Raw genomic sequence first — 21,876 nt, 5'->3', positions numbered from 1 at the left:
TTTAAGTGGTCCTTTGTTGGTTCTCTGCAGGGTGTGAATTTTACCTGCTGTGAGCAAATTTTGTGATACCACAAAGTGCCTTGATAAGCTCTGTGGCACTATTAAATAACAAGAGCCTTCAAGCTTCCTTTTGCATTTGAAAAAAAAAACCCCGCCCTAAACCTGTTGGGCATTCAGCACACAAAAGTATGAATATTACATTCCTTTTCTTTAATATGAGGATGTCATTTTTGCCATCCCACCCTTGTTCACAAAGTGAACAAGCACACACAGTTTTTCCTTGGCAGCCTCATTGGATCTCACTTGGTGACTAAGGCTACAGAAGTGCTCCATCTGTAAGGGTGATAAAGTACTTTGAGTGCTAGTTAAAACATGTTTCTCACTCTTAACCTGGCTTCTGTATGACCTTTAATCCTGTAATATGCAGACGTTTCACAATCTTCAGTTTATCCTTGTGAGATCGTGATGAAGTGGCATTGCCTCCATTTTATGAACATAATTTGAATCATGAAGGCAACAAATGATTTTTTTTCCAAAGCAATGTAGGGAGTCAGAGTCAGGGCAGGGAACTGGAACATGAAAATGTAGGTTCTGTGTCATGGTGTCTTGCCCCTTAATGCATTTTCTTTTATCTGCTGCATCTGTTTGTTTCACATATTTAAGATGTGTGTATTACTGCTTGATAATTAATAATTTATGTTTGGGGTATTACAGAGGGAGAAAGAAATGTTAACCTCACTGTGATTCAGAATATTTTTTACATTTTAAATTATATGTTTACCTATTAAAAATTCCCTGTTCCTCATCAGGTGATGCATCTGGTACTTGTGATTTGTGAAGCAGGAACCAGTGGTGACATTTTTCCCCAGCGGTTTGCTGGTTTTACTGCATGGAGGTGTGCTCATGGGGATTTGTGATAGCTATTGTTACCAAGGTGTAGGTGATCCTAAGTGCCCGTGTGCAATTGTCAGGAGTAAGATTCATGCAAGATCATTTCTTTAATTAACATTCATTTTGGGAGAATATACAGAGCAATAACCTTTTTCTTGGGTCAGTTTGGGGAGAGGAGACTGCTTTATGCCTTGGAGAGTGCACCAGGAAACCTCTCAGTCTTTGGACATGGAAGAGAGGGAAAGGAAATGCTGAACTGATTTCACTGTTTTCTCTCAAATAACCTACCTTCACTTCTGTCTTGCAAGGTTGCCTGAATTCTGGGCGTATACTCTGAAGAAGTCAAAGATCTCATAGCCTCTTTCAGTGTCTGGGCCTGGCAGGGTCAGAAACCTGTTTGACCCACTACATTTTGTCTCGGGGAAAATAAAATAATAGGTCAAACAAGTACAGATAATTCTCTGACTTATTTCCTAGCTCCAGTCTCACTGGTTCAGCTAGGAATTTCCTCAGTAAGAAGTGGTATCTTTGTGTTTATATTTATATTTGGCAGCCTAAAGTAGGTGGGTAGGCTTTTTAAATTTAGGTAAATTGTGTGTATGCAGCACCCCATGATTATAACTTTCATGACTGCTTGAAAGAAGACCGTTTCTTTCCTGTTTTTGAATCTGCTGCTTCACTATTTTGTTGAATCCCCAACCCCCAGTTCCTGTTTTGGAGCAGATGAGGAACTGGTTCCTGTTCAGCAATCATGCCTTGACAGATCTGTGGTGTCCCCTGCCATTGTCTTTTTGCCAAACTGAAGTTTTAGGTATATTGAGTTGTTCCTATGTAAAATCCATTTCATATTGTTGCCAGGTATGTTTTTGTAAACTAGCTCTGTCTTCCTGCATGCCCTGGGCAATAGGAAATATCTGTCAAGTGGAGCTGAGTCTTGCTGACAGACCCCCGCTGGGTTTTGGTCCTGCTGTCTCCAATCCTTGTAATTATATCCTGGCCAAAGTTGAGAGGGACTAATAGGATTATTCATTTAGATCAATTCAAGTTCATGCAAGTTCAAGGGGTTTTTATTGCTTGAAACATCCTCTGTTTTTTTTTTTTCCTGTCAGATCTCACGAATAGTAATCTGTGGGTAAATTACTTCCCCCCTGTACCCCACCCCCCCATACCCAGTTGATTTGCATTGTATAACTCTTTGACTTCTTTAAGTGCTTTTGTTTTATTGTAAGAGAGGTTTTTTCAACTTTCATCTGTTTCTGGATCTCAGGGCAGCCACTTGTTCTTTGTTATGATCTGTCAACGTTTCTAAGGCCTGTTTTGTACCAGAGGGTTGATTATAAAACCACAGAAAAATAACTGAAACTGATGAGCACTGATACATGTTTTTGAACACGACTGATGTATCCACAATAGCTACACACAAGGTATTCCTGTAGCTGAAATGCTAATCTGAGACCTCGACAGAGATCTCCACCTGCTACCAGTTCCTTGTGAGGCCTTGCCCAAAGTTAGGCTTTCTCAACACTTTGCACTTTAGGAGTAAATCCCAGGACTTGACTCTAGCTGTATCCAAAGTCTGGCAAGATGAGGCTTATGTTTCCTTCATCTTTTCTTGAATCCTGGCTTGAAGAATTCTCACATATATGGGACAGGACACCAATTTTCCAAAAGATTGTCCGACCCAGGCTATAGGATGAGCACGGTTGAGTAGTGTTCTCTGGCAGGAAATACAGGTCAGAGCAGTGTGAAAGTACCAGTTTGGGGCTTGAATGTCTGTATAATGGTAAGGAATTCCTGTCTGGGCTTAGTCTGGCTTAACTAGGCTGTTGGTTGTTGGAGTCCAGGGCATTCCTTTGGTTGCCCTGGAGGGTCAGGGACCTGGGCAGGGGGGTCTGGGACCCCAGCCCAGAGCTCAGAGAGACACTGGATTCGATTTCAGTCCATGGGAGAGGCTTCTTGCACTGCAGGAAGCATTGCAGGCCACAAGAGTGTGAAAAATAGTAGTTTAGTACATCACAGGGTGAAAAAACTGGGTTTGGGATTCTTGGCATTGAAGTGAATGGGGCAAGATGGAGAATTTAGGGCGTTGTCTCCTTCTTCTTCCTTCTTGTTCCCTCACTCCATTTCTGCAGTGACGTTGGCACAAAGTAGTTAGTGAGGATTGGGTCAGAGTAAAGATGACCTTTTTAGTAATAGTGATAGTCATTGGTAAGAAATAGTAAATAAAGAATACGTAGCAATTAGTATAAAAGATAAGGACAGCCCAGAGACGGGGAGTCACCAGATGTCCGAGCCGCGGCAAACATCTTTTGGACACTGAGAAAATTGTAAGATAAGAACTAATAACCGAAGCATGTAACCTTGAAGACTCCGTCTTTTCCTGCGTTTGGCACAGAGCTTTGCAGAGGGCCAGAACTCTAAAACCACCTGAATGCTGGGGAAGTTAAACTCCAGGGAAAAGGAGCCCCCGACAGTTGGTTTCCTCCAAGACTTGACCTGATTGAGCGGAGCCAGCTTTGGTGGTTTTGCACCTAAAATATATCCAGAATAGCAGTCACCTATAGAATTTTCTTCCAAGAAAACTGTTCACAGGTTTGTTAGTATGTGTTGCGAAGTGCATTTTTGAGCATATGCTTTTATTTCTGGGTCTTTAACTGTTAATCATGCCAGGGCAATCAGAATCTTCCCACAGGGAGTGAGGATTAACAGAGCAAAGAAGAAATTTTCGAGGTGCTCAGGTATTGCGACGGTGATCATGGGTAATGTAAGTGCCTTAGGTGAATGTGCATTTGTGCTACCTGGTTAAAAGCTTCCTTGGAAAAAGTCAGCATTACTTTTTCAATGAAATGAGATGTGTCTACCTCTTTCTTCTTTTATATACCCAGCATAGGAAAAAAAATAAATTGCCTTTTTGCAGGTTGAGTTCATGTTCTCTTAATTGTTTGTTCTAGGTGGTTCTAGTATGAGCGGCTTGCTCAGAAAATACATCTTTTGTGCTTTTCATGTGTAGCTCTAACTCACTGCAGTTTTATTGAAATTTAAAAAAAATCTAAACTTTAAAGATATTGTTTCATGCCTATGAATTCCATAAGGTAGATACTTGCATTGTTTGGAAGAGATGGCATGCAAGCAGCTTTTTGCTGTTAAAGACTGAGATGTGTTTAGCGACAGCAGAGCAATATGAGTCAGAGCATACCTGAGCACCTTTGCAAGTCTAAGTTCTTTCCCACTTAAGCTTTGCAGGTGGTAGCAATAACCCAGTAATGCATTAGCACAGCTTCTGTAAGAGTTGTTTTGCTATGGCTTTTCAGATGACTGTTCCTTAAATAAATTCAAAATTTCAGATATATAAATCAAATAAAAATTGCATAAAGCTGCAGGAGAAATATATCTGTGTGTAGAAGGAGATTGAAAAACTACAGCACACATAGAATTTGTTCTGGTTTTGGGGATTCATGAGTGCAGTACTGGGAAAAACAGTGTGAGCAGCATTTAGTCAGTGACAATCAAACTTTTTTTAGTGTAGAATGGTGGAGGCACTTGGGTTAAACATTTAATTAGATTTAATTAGTGAGTAATTTTTTTAACCTCCAGACAGGATTATTTAAACTTGGCGTGCAGTCATGTGCAGATATATGTACTTCTTTGTAGGCTTAAGGTTATTGTTTAGGACAGAGGAATTAGATCATGCATTGAAGGGATGTGTGCTGTTAAATTCAGACTGCTTTAAGAGACATCATCTTTTATTCCTCATCTTATTTTCTGTCTTCATTCCTCTTGTGCAAATTCAAGAATTCCTACTTTTGTGTTGCTCATGAGGCAATAGACTGTCACCCACAAGTGTCTCTCTGCCTGAGCTTACAGGTGAAGTAATTCCATTTAGATATTTTATGAGCAATAAATCACCTGTGGGCTGCCATGGTTACCCATTAAACTGTAGATTTGATTTCTGAAGCGGTTTCTTTTTCTGTGAGATCCAGTGTTGATTAAAAATGCCTTCCCCTTAACTGCAAGAGTACTTACATGTTAAAATACTATCTATTCAAAGATAAATAAAATACTCAAGGGTCACTCTTAGGTAATGCTGGTGTGTGAGAGGAAAATTGACAAATGGAAAAAAAATCTATTCTCCCTAAAGAGAAGTCTGTGGAGTGCAATAATACTCTGCCATGCCTGAAACCCTTTTGAACTTGCAATACCATAGTTCTTAAATGTAGCTGTAAGTCTTGTAAAAGACTGCACAAGTCAAAATAAAAAGCCAGAGTGCAGTACCCACGTGCAGTGGTCTGGTGGCCATTTTACTGCAGTGCTGTAGTGCTCTTTAGCATTCTTGCATGCTGTACGGCTGAGCAGAATTAAACTCTTGAGTTTCAGGGTTTAACAGCTTTGGTCTTCTGTAAAGTGTGGTTTACTTCTGCAAAGTATAGTGCAAGCACAATATGGGGAACCCAGATGTTTGTAACAATTTGCTGGTAGAACTTCTGACTAGGATCACTGGTGATGGTTAAGTCCAAGTGTGGCAGCTCATGTAGATCAGATTGCAGGACTGTTCTCACTCCGTCTTTAGATACATTTTTGTTGGCTAAGCTGGTTTTCATAAAGTAAAAAGTCCTCCTTACATGTGCCATATAAAACAAATAATCAATGTTGAGTTACTTGTTTTGGTTTTTAAATCACAGCAAGTCAGGAAAATACTTCCCGGAAGTAAAGCAGTAGTAATTCCTACTTTGTGAGAACTTTAGTTGCTATGTGTCTAAGAGCTTTTGAAATTAGACATGTGGTATTTTTCTACTACAGAAACTATAGAGTGAATTTTAAAATTCACTGAGTCCTTCATATGTACATATGTTTTTGTATTCTGTGTAAGGATTTGCTTTTCAAAATCTGAGCTGTTCTTATGTTGGAGAAGCTTTGTGCAGAGATCACTTACAGTTTTTGCAGACTCATAGTGGCAGACAAAGATTACTGCTTTTATTCAGCCTGTAAGACGATGGATTACCTCTAGTGAGAATTAGGACTGAGGATAGACAGGTCAGGCAAAGGGAATGCTAGACACAGTCTGGGACAGAGGTTGGCCAGGGACATTGGAAGGAAGCATCTTTTGTGATGTCTTTAATCTCAACGAGTCACACCCTTCTGCGAGTCCTTCAATTACTGCAGGCAGAACAATTAAATAAGGCTTTGGGGTTGTACTTACTTGTAATAACTACTGTCTCATGTATTTTCCTTAGTTGTGTTTTCATGCAGAAAAGAAGTCTAAGCAGTTCAACGGTTTGTAATTTGCAAGCTAAAGTGATCCTTTTGTTTTAGGTTTTGTTTCCACAAATTAAATCCTCTAGTTCTCTAAAAATATTTTTAAGAGGGAAGATATATTCAGTGCATTCAAGTTAGACATTAGGCATTTTCTTCTGATAAGACACAGGGGTGAAATCTTGGGAAGATACTACCAAGCTTTCGGTACAGGGCCTGTCATTTATTTTCACTATTATTTTCATGCCTTGAGCAACAGAAAATTAGAAAAACAAAGTATATTATTTCTTTTAAATGCTTGAGGGGAAGTCAGCCCTTTAGAACAGGGCAAGTTTCTTTTCCATCTACAACCTTCTTTGTATGCACCAGTATTGATGTGAGTTTGGTTTGAGTCTGGTTGCTGGTTTTTCCCATGTGTCTGCACCTTTCTTAAAGCCTGTGTTAAGTTCTCTTTTGTCTTAGGTCTGCTTTGACTATATTTTCTTAATGTATGGTTTCTTGTGACTGTGACCTGAGGATCCCAAAATCATCAGCCAGTGCCATGGAAAACCAGTGTTGTGCTGTTGAATACCATATTCTGCCAAGATGTTTTTGGGTTTTTCCTCTACATTTTGTATGAAAAGAAGCCCCAGTCAGCATGCCCCCAGGGCCATGTGCATCCTTGGCTCTGCCCTTCAAATTTATCATCCTGCCCATGCATCTCAGGTCCCTTCCCAGTGTGAGGAAACACCTACTTCTAGGCTCAAGTGTATGCCTGAGGTCTTTTGCCAGGTTTTGACTTTGGTTCTCTTGTTTTGTGGGGCCTGAATTAGAAGGAAAGGATGCGCATAATTCTTTAGAAGAGCCAAGGGTTGGGCTTTATTTTGTCAGTAGTTTTATTCCTGTTAAATTGTTTATTGGTGTATGCTGAGAAGCGCCTTTTTCCCAAGGTACTCTGCCATCAATATGTCAATTTGCATTGTGTTGTGGTTTATTTATGACAAGATTCTTTATGAGGACAGTGGACTGGTTCCTTGGTGAGTCACACTGCGAAATTGTCAATCAGATTCCCAGGTCTCTCCTGTGAGGAAGCTGTGTGGTTCTTGAACTTTTATCTGTGAGTGGTGGTTCCCAGCTCACTGAGGCCAGATATGTCAAGGCAAAGCATTTCATGGGTAGCCTGTTTGATGCTAGGATTAGTTTAGTATCTTAGTGCCCTCCCTAAGCTGTATTTTGGTGAGCTCTAGGAAGGCCTCATTCCTTCCCCATTTTCCTTTGTCCTGTCAGTTTAAACAATGGTTGACCTTTTTAGTGGGTACCAGCGCTGCAAAAGCAGTGTTATGGTATGAGGAGACAACATAAAGTCTTTTGGAGTTGAGGGAGAGCAAGATATTGGTGATGGGGACAAGAACTGTAGGTCATGTTCCCCATTTATTGTTTTCAGCATACTTGTTTTTTCTGTTGTTTTGGTTTGGGGTTGTTTTTTTTTTTGGTGTTTTTTTGTTTGTTTGTTTGTTTGGTTTTTTTTTGTTTTTTTGGGGGGGTTTTGTTTGTTTGTTTGTGGTTTTGTTTGGGTTTTTATTTGTTTTTGTTTGTTTTTGTTTGTTTGTTTTTCTTTGTATTTTGTTTTGTAATCCCAGGATAAATTACTTACGTTGAAAAAAATTATGTTTTAGATTACTAAATTACTGAGTAAAATACCTTAATTCATGTTCCTAACACTTGGGTAGTAAACATATTTTTTTCTGAAATAACAACTTTGTTTTTGAAGCACTGTCAAGAATAACGAAAAAATACCAGTTATTACAAAGCCCCCACTTGATAGTCATGTTGAATATCTTTTCTGGTTTAGAATTGAAAAAAAAAATATAATTTAGGTTGTCGCTTCTACCTTTTTATCTTCCCTTAGCAAAGAACATACGCTAACTTTAGTAGTCATTCGGCTCTGCAGCATGTATCAAACCATGCAGAGCAACATTTGAGGTGGGATACAAATGTGTTGGTTTGCACGGCCTTCAGCAGTCAGTTCACTGACTTGGAGAGTTTGGCTGTATCCAATGAGTGAACAGCTCTGCATTCTAGGATTTAGCTGGGTTAACTGACACATCTTTCTGCAGCCTCAGAGGGACCAGCCAAACCTTTCATCGTGGTTTCTCAGTCCAGAAAAAAAAAAAATCCTTTAGCTGCCTCATTAGTAAACCCTTTTAAATTCTTCATAGTTTGCATCCTCATAGGAAGTGAGTTGTAGAAACCTAATGTACCTTTTACTGGTGTTTTTGCTCTCTTGTACATATGTGTGTATACATACACCTACAGGTATACATTCCATGGAGCCCTTACTAGATTATCTGCAGAAGTAGGTTGCTGATATTGGTCTTTCCTGTCCATGAACAGTGATGTTGTAAACAAGAAAATAGATTTCCCTATTAATAGTGTCAAATATCATTGTGCCGAGCTGACATTGACATAGGCCAAACAACCACAAAGTGGATGCATGCTTTCTCTGAAGGAAGCAAGGCTGTCTGGCACAGTGATGCTTTATGCCCTTTCAAAAAGGTACTAAACATATTCTGGTTAGAAATCCTAACTCCTGCAGTAATGCTTGGCTTCAGAAACTGGGTTGGGAGTGGGTGGATGGCTGTGGTCTGATGCTGAGACTATGCTCTGAAGATATTTGTGGTACGCTGGATTTTGAAACTTTTCAGCCAACAATGAAAGTTCTGTGAATTATTTCAGAAAGATAAACAGATCTACTGCATTAACTATAGAACTGAATAGTATACAAATAGTAATTGCCTTATTGTAATTTTGGGTGAGTAACTAAATTCCAGACTGAGATGTTCATAGGTATCACTGAGCTATAGACTTTCACACAGATGGCCAATCTGCAGGTGTGAAGTTTGATCTGATTCAGATACATAAGAAGTGCCTTAAATCTGAGGCTGTAAAGCTGTTCACCCATCTCACTCTAAGACAGGCAAGCAGAATGTTTTAGATAAGCTATTTTCTGGAAATGTTTGTGTTTCTCCTTATGGTGAAAATAGACAAGAATTGCAGGGTCAAACTAGGTGTCATCATTAATTTTTAAAGGCATGTCAAATACACCCCATATCTGGGTTCTGACAGTTGGCTGTTTTGTCAAGAAAACTCAATAGGGATTTTGGCTTAGCTGATTGCCTTCTAGAATGATGGACAGTGAAACAGGGAGTGGTGCTTCCAGCCAGCAGTATCAATTAAATTGCTGGGCTTTGCACTGAACTGAGCTGACTGACAAGTCTCTGTGCTCCCATTACCAGTGCGTGGGCACAGAGCACTGCAGTGTCTTCAGCATTGCCTGCTGCCTCTGTGGTGGAGTGGGGTAAAATATTATATACCTGCTCTGATCTACATCTGGGTGAAACAGATGTCTCAATAACTTCTACTAGCTTCTTGTAATGTGAATAAGCTGTTAGGAGATCATGCTAATGCTGGAAAATAGATACAAATCAGTGACACAACAGGCTAGTTGCTATGTTTTTTTCTACCTTGATTTCTGTCGTTGCTTTATTTGACTTCCTTTTGTGGCAGTGTTTCTTAGTTCTGAGATTTTGGCCATCTGTATATATAAATGCATCTTTGAGAACCAAGTTTTCATCTGATTGCAATTATGATCAAAATTGCATATAATTACCACTTTTTGAGAAGCAAAACTTAAGAAGCATTCATAACAGCCATTGCTTGCAGTGCTGTGTTTATAGATAGACTGTGAATTCTTTGGGTTCGGTTTGATGTATTCAAAGTCTCTTGAATATAGTTTACCATCAAAGACATATTCCTGGTTTTATGAATTTATATTTTCAGATAAATCTTGCTTTTAATGTCATTTATGTTTAGATACAAGATGGGAGAAGATTAAGAAAAGCAAAGTTAAACTGTCAAAATTGAGAGAAGATTCAGTGCTTAGAACATTTTCAGGGTTGTATCTGTGTATGATATTCCAAACTAAGGGAAACTTTGCCACATATGATTGCTTGGCATTTGAGCTTTGGGTTACCAAACCAAAACTGGTTTCCCAGTTCTGATATGTGAATAGTGTCAGAGTCCAGTACTCTATGATCTTTTAGATATTCCACATGTGGAAGGTATTATGTTTAATAACTAATTTCCCTGAAGATAATGGATATTATGTGGGATTTCTAATTTAGCAGAGTAATACAGATTATACTGAGAATGTCATACAGTTGTAAATGACACGTAACAAAGTAAAGCAGTTGAGATAGACAATTCAATCTCAATACCAATGTGATTCCCATTACCAGTCTTGACAATATTCTCTCTGGCCACCGCCAGTTTTTGGGAAGAAATACGTGGTTTGAATCACAATATCTCTCAAAGATTTTTTTTTCTCTCTGAAGAAAACTGGTTTGAATGTTTTCCCCTATTTTACAAACAGCAACTAAAGTCCTTCTGCAAAATTAGTAATACAACAAGCTGACTCAGGATAATCTTCTTGGGATTTTTGTTTACTTTTCCTCCTAACCTGATCTTACTCAGGTGCCTCCCAGCTCTCAACAAGTGGCACAAGTGCCATTGTTGTAATACTCTCGGGTAAAGTATGCTGTCATGGGTAAATAATGCTTGTCTTGTGTGTTTGTGGATTTAAGAGACAGCTGTCTCATACAAAAGCTTGGCTTATTGGGGGAAATTTGCCTTGGGTCTATAGTCTCATCTCTGGAAGTGGCCTGTAGTGTTGGTAGGTAAGAAAAGAAAAACAGAGGGAAAGAAAAACCCACCCCAAACAAACAAAGAACCACCAACAATATGGATAGAAGGGAGTATTACATTTCTCTTTTATGTCCTGTCAAACTCACAGCAATATTCAAGCTTAGAAGATTGTATCATTCATGTGTTTAATAGCCCAAGATAGACTCTTCTTCCATGAATTAATCTAAGAGCTTTCAGGTTTCCACACAGAGGTGAAGAAATGCCGTTCTGAAGTATGGCTGAGAGTGCTGGTATGGGAGCTGCCAGGTAGAATAGCAAGTGTCTGCTCAGTCTGTAATAGCTATTTTTCTGACTCACCTAGCATAACAGTTGATTGTGTAGACACCCCATGGGAGGCCTTCATTTCTTTTTTTTCTCCAACACACATCTTGGATGTGAATCAGTATCTATTGCCATGGGATTATTTTAGTTGATCTGAGAGAAGTTGTACCAACCATTGACTAGAAAATAACTGCAGGCTGAAGCAATTCAAGCCTAGACTGCTTCTTTCCCTGCTCCAGGATTTTTTTTTTTTTTTTTTTTTTAAACCAAAACTAGTGTATTCTGTCAAAATGTTAACTTGCTTTGAAGATGAAGAAATAGCTCCAGGGAATATGGGACTGCTTGGGATGCAGACTGACACAAGTCAGTTACAGACTCCTTTTTTCGTCCAAGTGAATGCTGCTAACAGCATAATCGATGTTAGCTGGTATGTTTGGAATACTAGATATGGTGTAAAGTGTTGTATGTTTTCATTGCTTACCCTTTGCGCCAGAAAGATCAGAATTCAGATATTGAAGCTGATTCACTTTCCCTCACGTAAAAAAATTGCATTATCTTGGTGAACTTCTTACACATGCTTTGAAGAAGTAATTAGGGAGTTCTGAATTGAAACTTGCTTTAATGCTTGAAGCAGTTGTTTTGTTAAGATCAAGGCCTTCACCAGTTGCAGGTGTGTAGGAGGTGCTGGCTATTAATATATCCCTCCTTCCATTACTGTGTTTAGTTCGTGAAATAATGAACTGCTGGCATCTGGGGGGCATTGCTTTCTGGAGAATGCACAGATGAAATTTATTTATTTTTATTTCTAACCTTAACCCCTTAGTTTATTGGTTTTCAAGTGCTGCAGTGCTGTGTCCTGGAGGCACTAGTGATGTCCAGCGCTTTTGCTGCTTCTCAGAGCATTGAGGTAGCAAGAAGAATGGAAGAAGCACATCTTCTGATTTTATTGTTGATACTGAAATTGTGTCAGTAGGGTCAACATATTAAAAACTTCTAGTGGGCTGATACATTAAAGAAAAACAGAAGCGGGATGGACTTAAACAGAGGAGTGGTACTCTACATAAGAAAGCTGATCCTCCTGCCTTCATTGCTGAACTGTTCTTGTGTTGTCTTAGAAGCTTTGTTCCTGGGAATGAAGTCTCTCTGGCATTCTTTTTAACACGTTTTCTTCCAAATACCTGTATTTATTGGTTTAGTAGAGACCTGGTTCAAGGGAACCCTGTAACATAACTCCATTAATGATTTTGTGCAAATGTACTCTGGACAGTGGCTACTACAGTTCTCTCTCAAACACTGATGAAGGATTGAGCTAAATCGCTGCAGTACTTCACATGTTTTTGCAGAATTTCAGCTACAGCATTTTTCCTATAACACAGTCATCTCCGTGGCAATTGCTAAGACATTGGTATTTTTCAGGGTGATCAGGACATCCAATGCCTCCAAATTCAAGAACCTGTTTTACCATTTACACCGTCCATTGAAAATGGTGTTTTGTGTGAGGAAAAAGCTTTGTTAGCTTTGGAAGAGTTCTGTCTTTCTTCCATCTCTTTTCTCAGTTCCATCTGACCTCAATCTCTGTCTGATCCTTTTTATCCCCTTCTTTTTTCCTGTTGGCAAGGTATGCAAGCTTGGAGTTGGCATTTTACCTTAACATGAATGTTAATTGGATATGAATTGATCTGTAGCAATATACCATCTCAATTATTGCAGCCTATTCCAGTTATGAGTACAGCACCTACGAGAGCTCTCAACAGTGAGAAAAGCTCCTCTTAATACCTTGTTCTTAAAGAATTACATCTAATTCGTTTTCTTTAGTTACTGGAAGAAATCTTGTTACTGAAAGTCGGCATTTTTTGTGTGTCAACCTGAGTGTGTGATTTAATTTTCTTAACTTGTATTTCTACCTGTCAATTATTAGGAATTTCTTACTTTTTTTTTCCATTCACTGACTGTGCCATGACTCATTCAGTTTTTATATGGTTCCTGATGACACGACAGAGAAGTCCATTGTCTCAGTGCTCAGTTTACAGTTCTCTTGACACTGTGAAGTGCGCATAGAAAGTGCTTCAGTAGTGTTAACTCATCTGAGCCACTTCTGTAGAAATTCCTGGTTAGTGACCTAAGAAATACCCACTCTCCTGAAATAAGTGCAGTAAGGTGGATTTCTAACGCAGTGTGTGATTGTATATTCATTGGTGGCAGTGGGAACTGGGGTTTTGTGACTGTTTTTCAAGAAACATCTACCTGTGCATCCCAGTTTAGCTGTTAGGTGATGTGATTTATGGTGCAGACTTCAGTGAGTGTCTTGTCATTTTTTCTGGGTTTATCATGTCCTCACATGCCATCTGCATGTCTACCAAGTCCATCTACATGTGTTTTAAATACCTCCAGTGGCTGACTCTACCACTTCCCTGGGCAGCCTATTGCAATGCTTCACAATGCCTTCAGTGAAGAAAATTTTCCTGCTGCCCAGTTTAAATCTCTCCTGATGCAACATGAAGCTATTTCCTCTTGTCTTGCTGCTCGTTACTTGGAGGAGACCAGCCCCATCTGGTTCCACCCTTCTTTCAGGTGGCTGCAAAGAGCAGTAAGGTCTTCCCTTCCCCCTCCTCCTTCTCCAGGATAACTCTTCACAAGCTGCATACTCAATTCATTCCCGGAGAATCTTGCATGAATGGAGGTTTTTATTTATTATTTAATGCATGGTAAGTTTCATTCTCTTCAGGTATTTGTTTCTACTTGCTGCAGAAATAGATCAATTCCTTTTGTTTCATCTCTTTGTTTTCTCTCTCCCACTAGGCATGCTAATAAGGGACAAATACTTTTATTGAAGTAGATAAACTTTTTACTGTGGACCAATACTGTTCTGTGATTAAAAAATAAGCATTTTTTAAAAATTTAAGTGCCTTGAGAGTTTCTGGAAGGCTCTTTAGGGAAAGACAGGGCATGTGGTTCAGCAATATTCGTATTTCATGTAAACATTAAAATCCCATGTTGATTGTATTTACCCTGCAGATTCTTATGTTATGGTTTTGTCCCTGCATGTTGCCGTTGAGGCTATAAAATCAGGGGAGGGATTTTAATGTGGCAAGGGCCTGGCTCTGGCTTTTTTGCTCCTAATGAACAGCACCTTTGGGTTAAAGGTTTCATAAACATGGCAGCTGTGCTGGTGCCTCTGTGGCAGGTCTGCAAGATAAACCTGGTTGCCAGTGCTGCACTTTCTGGTGATTTGTGCCATGGTTGAATTTACAGACCTCCAGCTTATTAGTCACTTCTTAAAAAAATCCCTATCTTTTAGGAACAAAGGGCACAGTGTCCCAGTGGAAAGCGGGAAGCCTGATGAGGATTTGTTGAGAACCTATGTCTGTATTTCATCTGCTCTGTCTTGTCCCCTTACATTGCTTTGTTCCTCTCTACTGGTAATGATTTATAACTTTTCCACCTACAGATTTTGTTAGCTCATATTCTAGCTGTCTGCTGCTTTTCAAAGAGCAGAGACAGCTGCTGGCTGCATGCTGACATGTTTCCTCTCTGGCAAAAGTGCAAGGGCAGCTCTTCCTCTACGCTGTGCAAGTTCAGTAATTTGCATTTCATGTAAGTTCTTGGCTTGCTGCTGAAAGGGGTGGAAAACTCTTTACCCCAAGTCTGGAACTAGAACTGTCAGAGAATGAAAACACCCAATAACATTGCTGGATAAAAAAGACCCAGTAAAGCCTTTTAATGTCCTGGATATTCTTTGGGGGGGAAAGAAAAGATTGCCCTTGATATGCGGGTTGGGATGTTTCCTTCATAGCAACTGTACCCATTTCTGCTTCTATTTTATTTGCCTTTGTGATGCATGCTGCTGTCTTATGTGATATCTCAGCAAGAGAAGGAGATGGTAATAATTCCTGCCAAGCATCTGTTCCTGTGAAAGCTGGTGGTGCTGTGTTGGTGGAGTTCTGGCAGCTCTCTCCATTGCCCTGTCAAGTCAAACACTGTCGGCACCAGTCCCCACAGCAGCAGCAGCATCCTGTGGAGCGGTGCTGCTTGACACCCACCCCCAATCCACTGGGCTGCCCAGAGGGTCACTGCCTGTCCTGGGCGCTCTGTTTTGTGCCCTGCACACATAGAGCCATAAAATCCTGGTAGTTTTTATTAAAACGTTGGTCTTTTTCTTACGTTGTCTGGCATTGATTCCCTTCTCTCTGTAACTAGGGCAGTGAAGTCTCGTTGCTGTGGAGCAACTCTTCCCAGATTCATGTTAATGTTTGAAGAATCTCAGATGATTCTGATATTTTGGTCAAAAGAAGTGTAAAATGATGCGTAGAAAAATAGTGTTGCTTTGAATAAAGGTTTTCAGGTTTTTTGGTTTTTTTTTTCAATTTAAGCAAAATGTTTCCAAGAACAAACTTCAGCCTTACCAAGGCTTTAAATAATTCAGGAGTTAATCATCATAAGAATTTCCCTGTGGTGTGGATAAAAGACTGCATTTTTCTAACTAATGAAGCAAGTTCATACTTGCTGAAGTGGTGAAGAAACTTTTACTTCATCTGTTGCGTATACTTATAAATTAATTTTAATAATTAATGCTGTATTTATTAATTAAAACTGTTACAGTTTTTATTAATTGTGTGAGGAGGATTGGTTGATTGGAGTAACTGCTGTATAACATAGGTCTGGATATGTACAACTGTAGATGTCCCTCAATTTTATTTTAACTGTTTTGGGTCTTTAGCATGAAAATGAGGAGCAACTGTAGAGAAAGCTTAGCTCCTGGACTTCAAGCAGTCTCAGGAGGATGTGCCAACTCACCAATTTATGGATTTTTAAAGCAGGAATCTGTTTGATACAAGCCTGTTACAAGAGTGGGAGTGGAATTTGGTCAACTTAGTCATGCCTTTTTTTTTTCCCCCCAATGAATTTTGTAGCTTGCAAGTTAGTAATTAACGGGCTTAGACATTTTGTGGTTCGTATGGAAAATGAACCCGTTGTGGAGCATAGTGCCAGGTTCTGTATTGCTCATCAGTACTTCTTGAGTACTGAGCAGTAAATTGAGAGTAAAGCTTCTGTTGCTGAGCCTCTCCCATCTTGTGGTGGAGTGGAGTCAGTGAAAGCAGTGAGCTGTCGTTTCCATATCTTTTGCTTGCTTTCCTGCTGACAATTCATATGAATCCTGGAGAATGTTGGGCTGCAAGATACAAGTTTCACTAGTGGTTTGGGTTTTCTTTTAGAGGCTGTTCCCTTCCTACCCATATCTATCCTTAACATCCTTGCTGCACTTAAACCATTATGACTTCTCTAGCCGCCATTTCAAAATTGGCCATGGACTTGGAGCCACCCAGGTGCCGTACATTTCAAAATGGAGAATATATGTAATAGTTCAAGGTCTTAGGTGATTTCAAGGTTTTACAGCTATCTGACACCTGGGAGGTAGGCTGCAGTCTGATGCAATCAAATGTGCTGTGCAAGTTTATATGCTGCCACCCTGAATTTACAGCCTCCAGCCACCACTTTTGTGCTGTTGCTGGTTTCTTCTTTGTTAAAAAAAAGTTTTTGCATTGCATTCACTTTTGTAAATTTTAAACTATTATCCAGACATCTGTTGTGGTAACAACAGCACTTTAAAATCTCATTTTCAGGAACTGATGCCATTCTGGATTGCTGAATAGATCGCTGGGTTGGTTTTGCTCAGTCTCAAGATGCTGTTTCTTAATGAAGGATCCTGGGCCAGTGCTTGAGGCAGTGCCTTATAAAGCCAGACCCTCACTTGAGCAGATTAAAGCACAGTACATTTAAAGCTAAATATAGAAGAAAGCATATCCTGTGTGCCTAGTAATTGACTATTCAAGAGTCTGTTCTGTTACACTGAACCTCTAGTTATTAAATCTGCCACAAGTTGTGTGAGTCCTGCTTTAACTGCTTTTTTTAAAAGTCTTTTCCCCAGCTGTCTTAAAGGACATATTTTATGTTCACAGGCAACAGTTGAAATCCATAGTCAAGCTTCCGGTGCATGCAAGTTTTTTTGCAGCTTAAAAATACACTGCATCCAAGGAAAGAAGTCTGTTATTTGAAATTTAGTGTGTGCATTTCTGTCTTTTATAGACACTGGGAAACTGTACCAGTACGCTGGGTTGAAGGCTTTTATGTGTTTCTTACTTGCTGACCCCAGCCTGACAGTATGTTTGTACTTTGGAAGAGCTGTGAAAAGTGAATTCTTACAGTTCTTACCTGCTGTGTGGCTTGCTTGACATTTTCTTTGCAAAATTCTTGGGCTTCTCTTGCCATCTCTTGAAATGAACATTTTTAGAATAAGCTGTAGGTGTCCAGGCAAAACATAAAAACGAGTCAAAAATACCTAGGTGAATGTTACAGATCATTCTCTGTACAAATAACTGAAGGTCAGAAAGACAAAGCAGATAAGTATGTCAAATGTAGTCAGTCACTGGCTACAGGCTGGGCTGTTGCTTATCCCTGTAGACTAGATTATCTGCCTAATGAACTTGTAAAGCGCCTCCTGTTCCTCTAACGCCGAGCTGTCTCATCAGGGGAAAGAGCCTTTTGAGCTCTGCTGTGAAGGCATTCTTGGATCCTACAGCACTTTGAAGGATCCCATGGTATCTTGGTTTGCTATCTTTAACTCTCTTTGCAGATGAGCAGAACGGTTTTTTTCAGAATGCTGGTGAGTGTTGCAGTTGTTTCAAAATGCTCCTTGGTCTGTTACGACTGCAGCTTTAATCTCAGTGATGAGTGTGAATCTCAATTGAACTGCTCATTGTGTATCTGTGTTTTTGTGACTGACAGGAAGCAAACCCAGTCTCGACTCTGAACTTTACCGGCTATTTCCAGTTCATGCAGAGTTTTTGACTGTGGATAAGTGGTAAACCGAGACTAGAAGGAAGTGGTTTGCCAAGTAAAACGTTTGAAATACTTCAAAATTGGCCAGCTAGGTATGCTGCCACTAGAAGTCTAGTGAATGGGAATATATTGTACAGCTGGAGTATTGTTAAGAGAGTTAAATGAACTTTCAGGGATAGAGAAAACACTACTTGGATAGTAACGTGATTGATGGCTTCTTTCTCAGCCATGGAGCTTGAGTTTCTTTTCATTGATGATAGCAAGCATGTTGGCAAATCTGTGTACTTCTAAACTAGACCTGCAGAGTCCACAATGAAGAAATACAAATAATACAGATTTCTGTAAAACTAAAGCTATTAGAAGAACATGCTCAAAGTTTTGCCTGAGAAGGCTTAATTTTGGACTAGTAACTCATATATAATGGTTTGCAGGGTGTGAGGTAGGTGGCCTCTAAGTCTCAGGGCTGGATTATGCTGTGGGTAGGACAGGGTGATGACCTGTGGTGATTCCTACGTGCTGCAAAACTTCCTTTTAATTGCTGCTGTTTGCATTCAGCCCTTGGTTTAGCTGCTCTTTGCATCAGCTGTGTTTTGTGCAATGAAACTGATTATATCCAAAGCTTTAAAATAGTTTGTTTTCTTCAGATAAAATAACATTAATATATTATCACTTCCCATTTTTTTTGACATTGTGTTGAGGTTTGCTGTAAAAGTCTGAAGCAATACAAGTCCAGTATTTTTTACTGTCGTATGATGTGCCATGTAGGTCCTTAACTCTGTATTTATGCTCAAAAGTGATGGGGCGAGGGATTTGTTTACCTTCTATTATTTTTATAACACCCACATGCTTTTCAGAACTAAAAGTTGCTAAGATACAGTGATGCTTGTAAGAAATGTTTGATTAGAATTTGATGGTTAAAGCACTGTCTGTATGGTTAGACCACAAAGTCTTGTCTTGAGCTGGACAGTGCATAACCCCGGGCATCCATCCGTCTGCCTGGTGAGCGTGCCAGTGGGTGAGATCTGTGCCATGCTGAGCCTCACCAGGATGGTTCCCAGTCCTCTTAGTGCTTCTGTGCCCCCAGCATGCCCATGAGCTGCATGGGCAGTGGTGCTGTAGCCCTGCCCCAGGAGTAAGGGCAGTGACTCCATCCCCTTCCTGTTCAATTTGGAATCTTCACGGTTTTTTACGGAGATGCCAACAGCCAGGTTTTAAGAGAAACGCATCTCTCTGAAGTTACCCTGGGATTGTAGTGCTCTTCATCTTAAAGATAATGTGAATCTCTCTTGGAATATGTATTAAGAACTTTCTTTACCTTTCATATGTTGTGATTTTGCTACACTGAGTCTTTATTTTCCTTGTAGATTAAACTGCTACTGTAAGTGCTAGAGTGTAAATATTTTCCCCTTTTTTTTCTTTCTGCAGAAATTTTATGAATAAGAATCAGAAGCCGGTGCTAACGGGCCAGCGGTTCAAAACTAGGAAGAGGGGTAGGTTGCATTACATTTTTTGCTTTATTTTCTTCTTTGTTGAAATGACTAGAAACAGAGCAGGCAGAACAGTTAAAAGTTGGGCTAAAATATTTTTCTCCCCTTCTTTTCAGCTGTGTTAAGATTGAAGATGTTACTTTTAACTAAGCTCTATGAATTCTATTATTTGCACAATAGACAGTAGGATTTTACTAAAAATTTGAGTTTACTAGCTATAAAGTCCTGTTGAGGCTTCAGTTAGAGATTAGATGCTAAATGAATTTATAGCATATTTACATGTGATAAAGAAAACTTGTTAGTTGTTTGTTTTGGGTGTTTCTTAAAATGTCTTTTTCAACTAAGAAAGCAAAATATGAGTTTTTATTTAAAGATTGTGTAAAGAAAATTATCTGGGCTTTTTTGGTTTGGTTTTAATTTTTAATTCTTTGACTCAAATTAAGGCCATGTGAACCTTTCATATCTAAAAAGGAATTTCTCACCTTCCTTCTCCATGAGATGGTCAGATTATCTCACTGGCCCTGCTTTCAGGTCTGAAGGAGGTCAGAAACTTTGTTTTTCACAAATATTTATTTCTCCTTTGTTAGTGTAGCTTTTTTTAAAATTGTTAAAGTAAAACAATTGTGAGTTCCAATTTAGTCATTGTGATACCGATTTTCTGTAAACATGGCCAACATTTTGTTTCATTAAGCACAGTAGAGCATCGATTTTTAAAGAAAGTGATTGTGCTGACCATCCAGGTATTCTGGCACACCAGGTGCTACCCTAACATGCTTCCGAATTCATTTGTTGCAGTTTAGGTGGCTGGGATGAATGCCCAACAGTTTGAAGCAGAGAGACAAAATATATGCAATAAATTATTTTATTCCCTTCCTGCTCCCCCACCAAAAAACCCCAAAAGTCTGGTTTGTGAAAAGAACAAAACCAAAAGTATGGTTTGTGAAAAGAAGGATCACATTTTTTGGTGGTATAATAGATTTATTACAGCAGACACAGGTGGGGCTCCTATCTGTCATGAAACAGACTTTTTCCATCTTGACTTTCCTGTTTCTGATCAAAAGCTAGCACCTTATCTAAATGTCTTGTGACAGAAAATGTAAATATTAGCATTTTGTTAGTGTGGATGAGAGAAACAAAAAGATTTGATAATCCTTCTCAGGAAATTTCAAATTCTATCAGAAGTCTGAAGAGCTGAATGATGAGTGTCTAGAGATCTAGAGTTAAAAAGCAGTGCCAGCTTTCTCTTGTCTTTCCTCTCTTGCATCCAGCATTTCTTCAATTTGTTTCACTAGTACAGTCTCTTAAATGCAATATGTCTTTCCTATGGTGCACATACAAATGTTTGTAAGGATAACTAATTAAAAAAGGAACCAGTATTGTTTGTAATTAAATATCCTGGCACTCCAGTAATGCTCTCATGGTGGAGAGCATTATGCAGTGGGAGCTATATACTGCATTAACTCACAACCACATCGATGCAGCCAGAGAAGTGGAATTAACAATCCCTAAAGAAATCAGCCAGTAAAAGTACTCAGATATGCACACTGCTGGATTGATCCCCATGCATTTTTCAGTCGAGGTCAGTCAGTTGTGGTAAAGATGTTATTTGATAAACTTAGAAAATATTCTCTCTCTCTCTCTCTCATAGAGACTTTCACCTTAAATTTTGCACTGAGTTTGGCATAATCTATCCTAATACAGATTTGGTCTTTTACTCCTATTTAACGCAAGCAATAATTAGAATAAATAAAGACAATTGATTTGCAATTCTGTGCCTATTCCTTGGATTTCTGTTTACAGTGATTGGAAGTGGCCCTAGGTGACTCCCTGATTACATGGAAGAAAGGAAAGACTTGGGGGTGGTCTGAAAGATTAGTTAGGGTTTTTCTTTTGAGAAAGGTTACTTAAATGGGATTGTGGATATTAAGTGCTTTAATATAGAAATTTTAACATGCAAACACTTTTTGTACTCAAAGCATAAAATCTCTCCTTCAAAAGTGGTGCCATCCTGGTTGCCTTAATATTTCATTTTCCTGCTTAAAAATTTGTAGATAGTTTGCCCTTTCTAGGGGCAGTGTCTGAGGAAGAGAAATGGCTTCCAAGTATGTTTATTCCCTTAGGTTTCTTTTGTATACTTTTGTATCACAGCAGTGTCATGGGTTGTTACGTCTTTGACTTGAGATTAAATTATACTATTTGGGTTTTTTTTAATGCTGAGTTTTGGTATATTGGGGAGTCCTGAAATGCCACCCAGGTAGGACAGAGTTCAGTAGCTGTGGTTTGACCATGACATTGCAGTTTTTGGAGATTGTACTGTACTGTGTAACAGGTAGGGGTTCTGAAACATGCACATGCTGGGGACAGTGAGCTGCTTGTTTTTACCTGTTTGTGTACCATAATACTCCTT

At 39.3% G+C, this 21,876-nt stretch overlaps 1 protein-coding gene across 2 annotated transcripts in view; it reads left to right on the top strand.

Annotated features, from left to right (window-relative positions):
- The window catches only part of BZW2 (basic leucine zipper and W2 domains 2), a 58,534-nt gene that overhangs the window by 1,623 nt on the left and 35,035 nt on the right, over window positions 1-21,876 (top strand). Inside the window, exons 1-2 of one of the 2 annotated variants that reach the window (XM_040064310.2) lie at window positions 3,465-3,483; window positions 19,408-19,472. In XM_040064310.2, the coding sequence (XP_039920244.1) occupies window positions 19,415-19,472 (58 nt within the window). In that variant the 5' untranslated portion in view covers window positions 3,465-3,483; window positions 19,408-19,414. Of the gene's footprint in view, window positions 1-3,464; window positions 3,484-19,407; window positions 19,473-21,876 lie in introns of those variants that run through there. The other variant, XM_040064321.2, reaches the window with a different exon arrangement.

Source organism: Hirundo rustica, chromosome 1 (assembly GCF_015227805.2).
Source record: "Hirundo rustica isolate bHirRus1 chromosome 1, bHirRus1.pri.v3, whole genome shotgun sequence".
NCBI lineage: Eukaryota > Metazoa > Chordata > Aves > Passeriformes > Hirundinidae > Hirundo > Hirundo rustica.
Note: the sequence above shows the minus strand (reverse complement) of the source record. Positions and strands in the feature narration are given on the sequence as shown.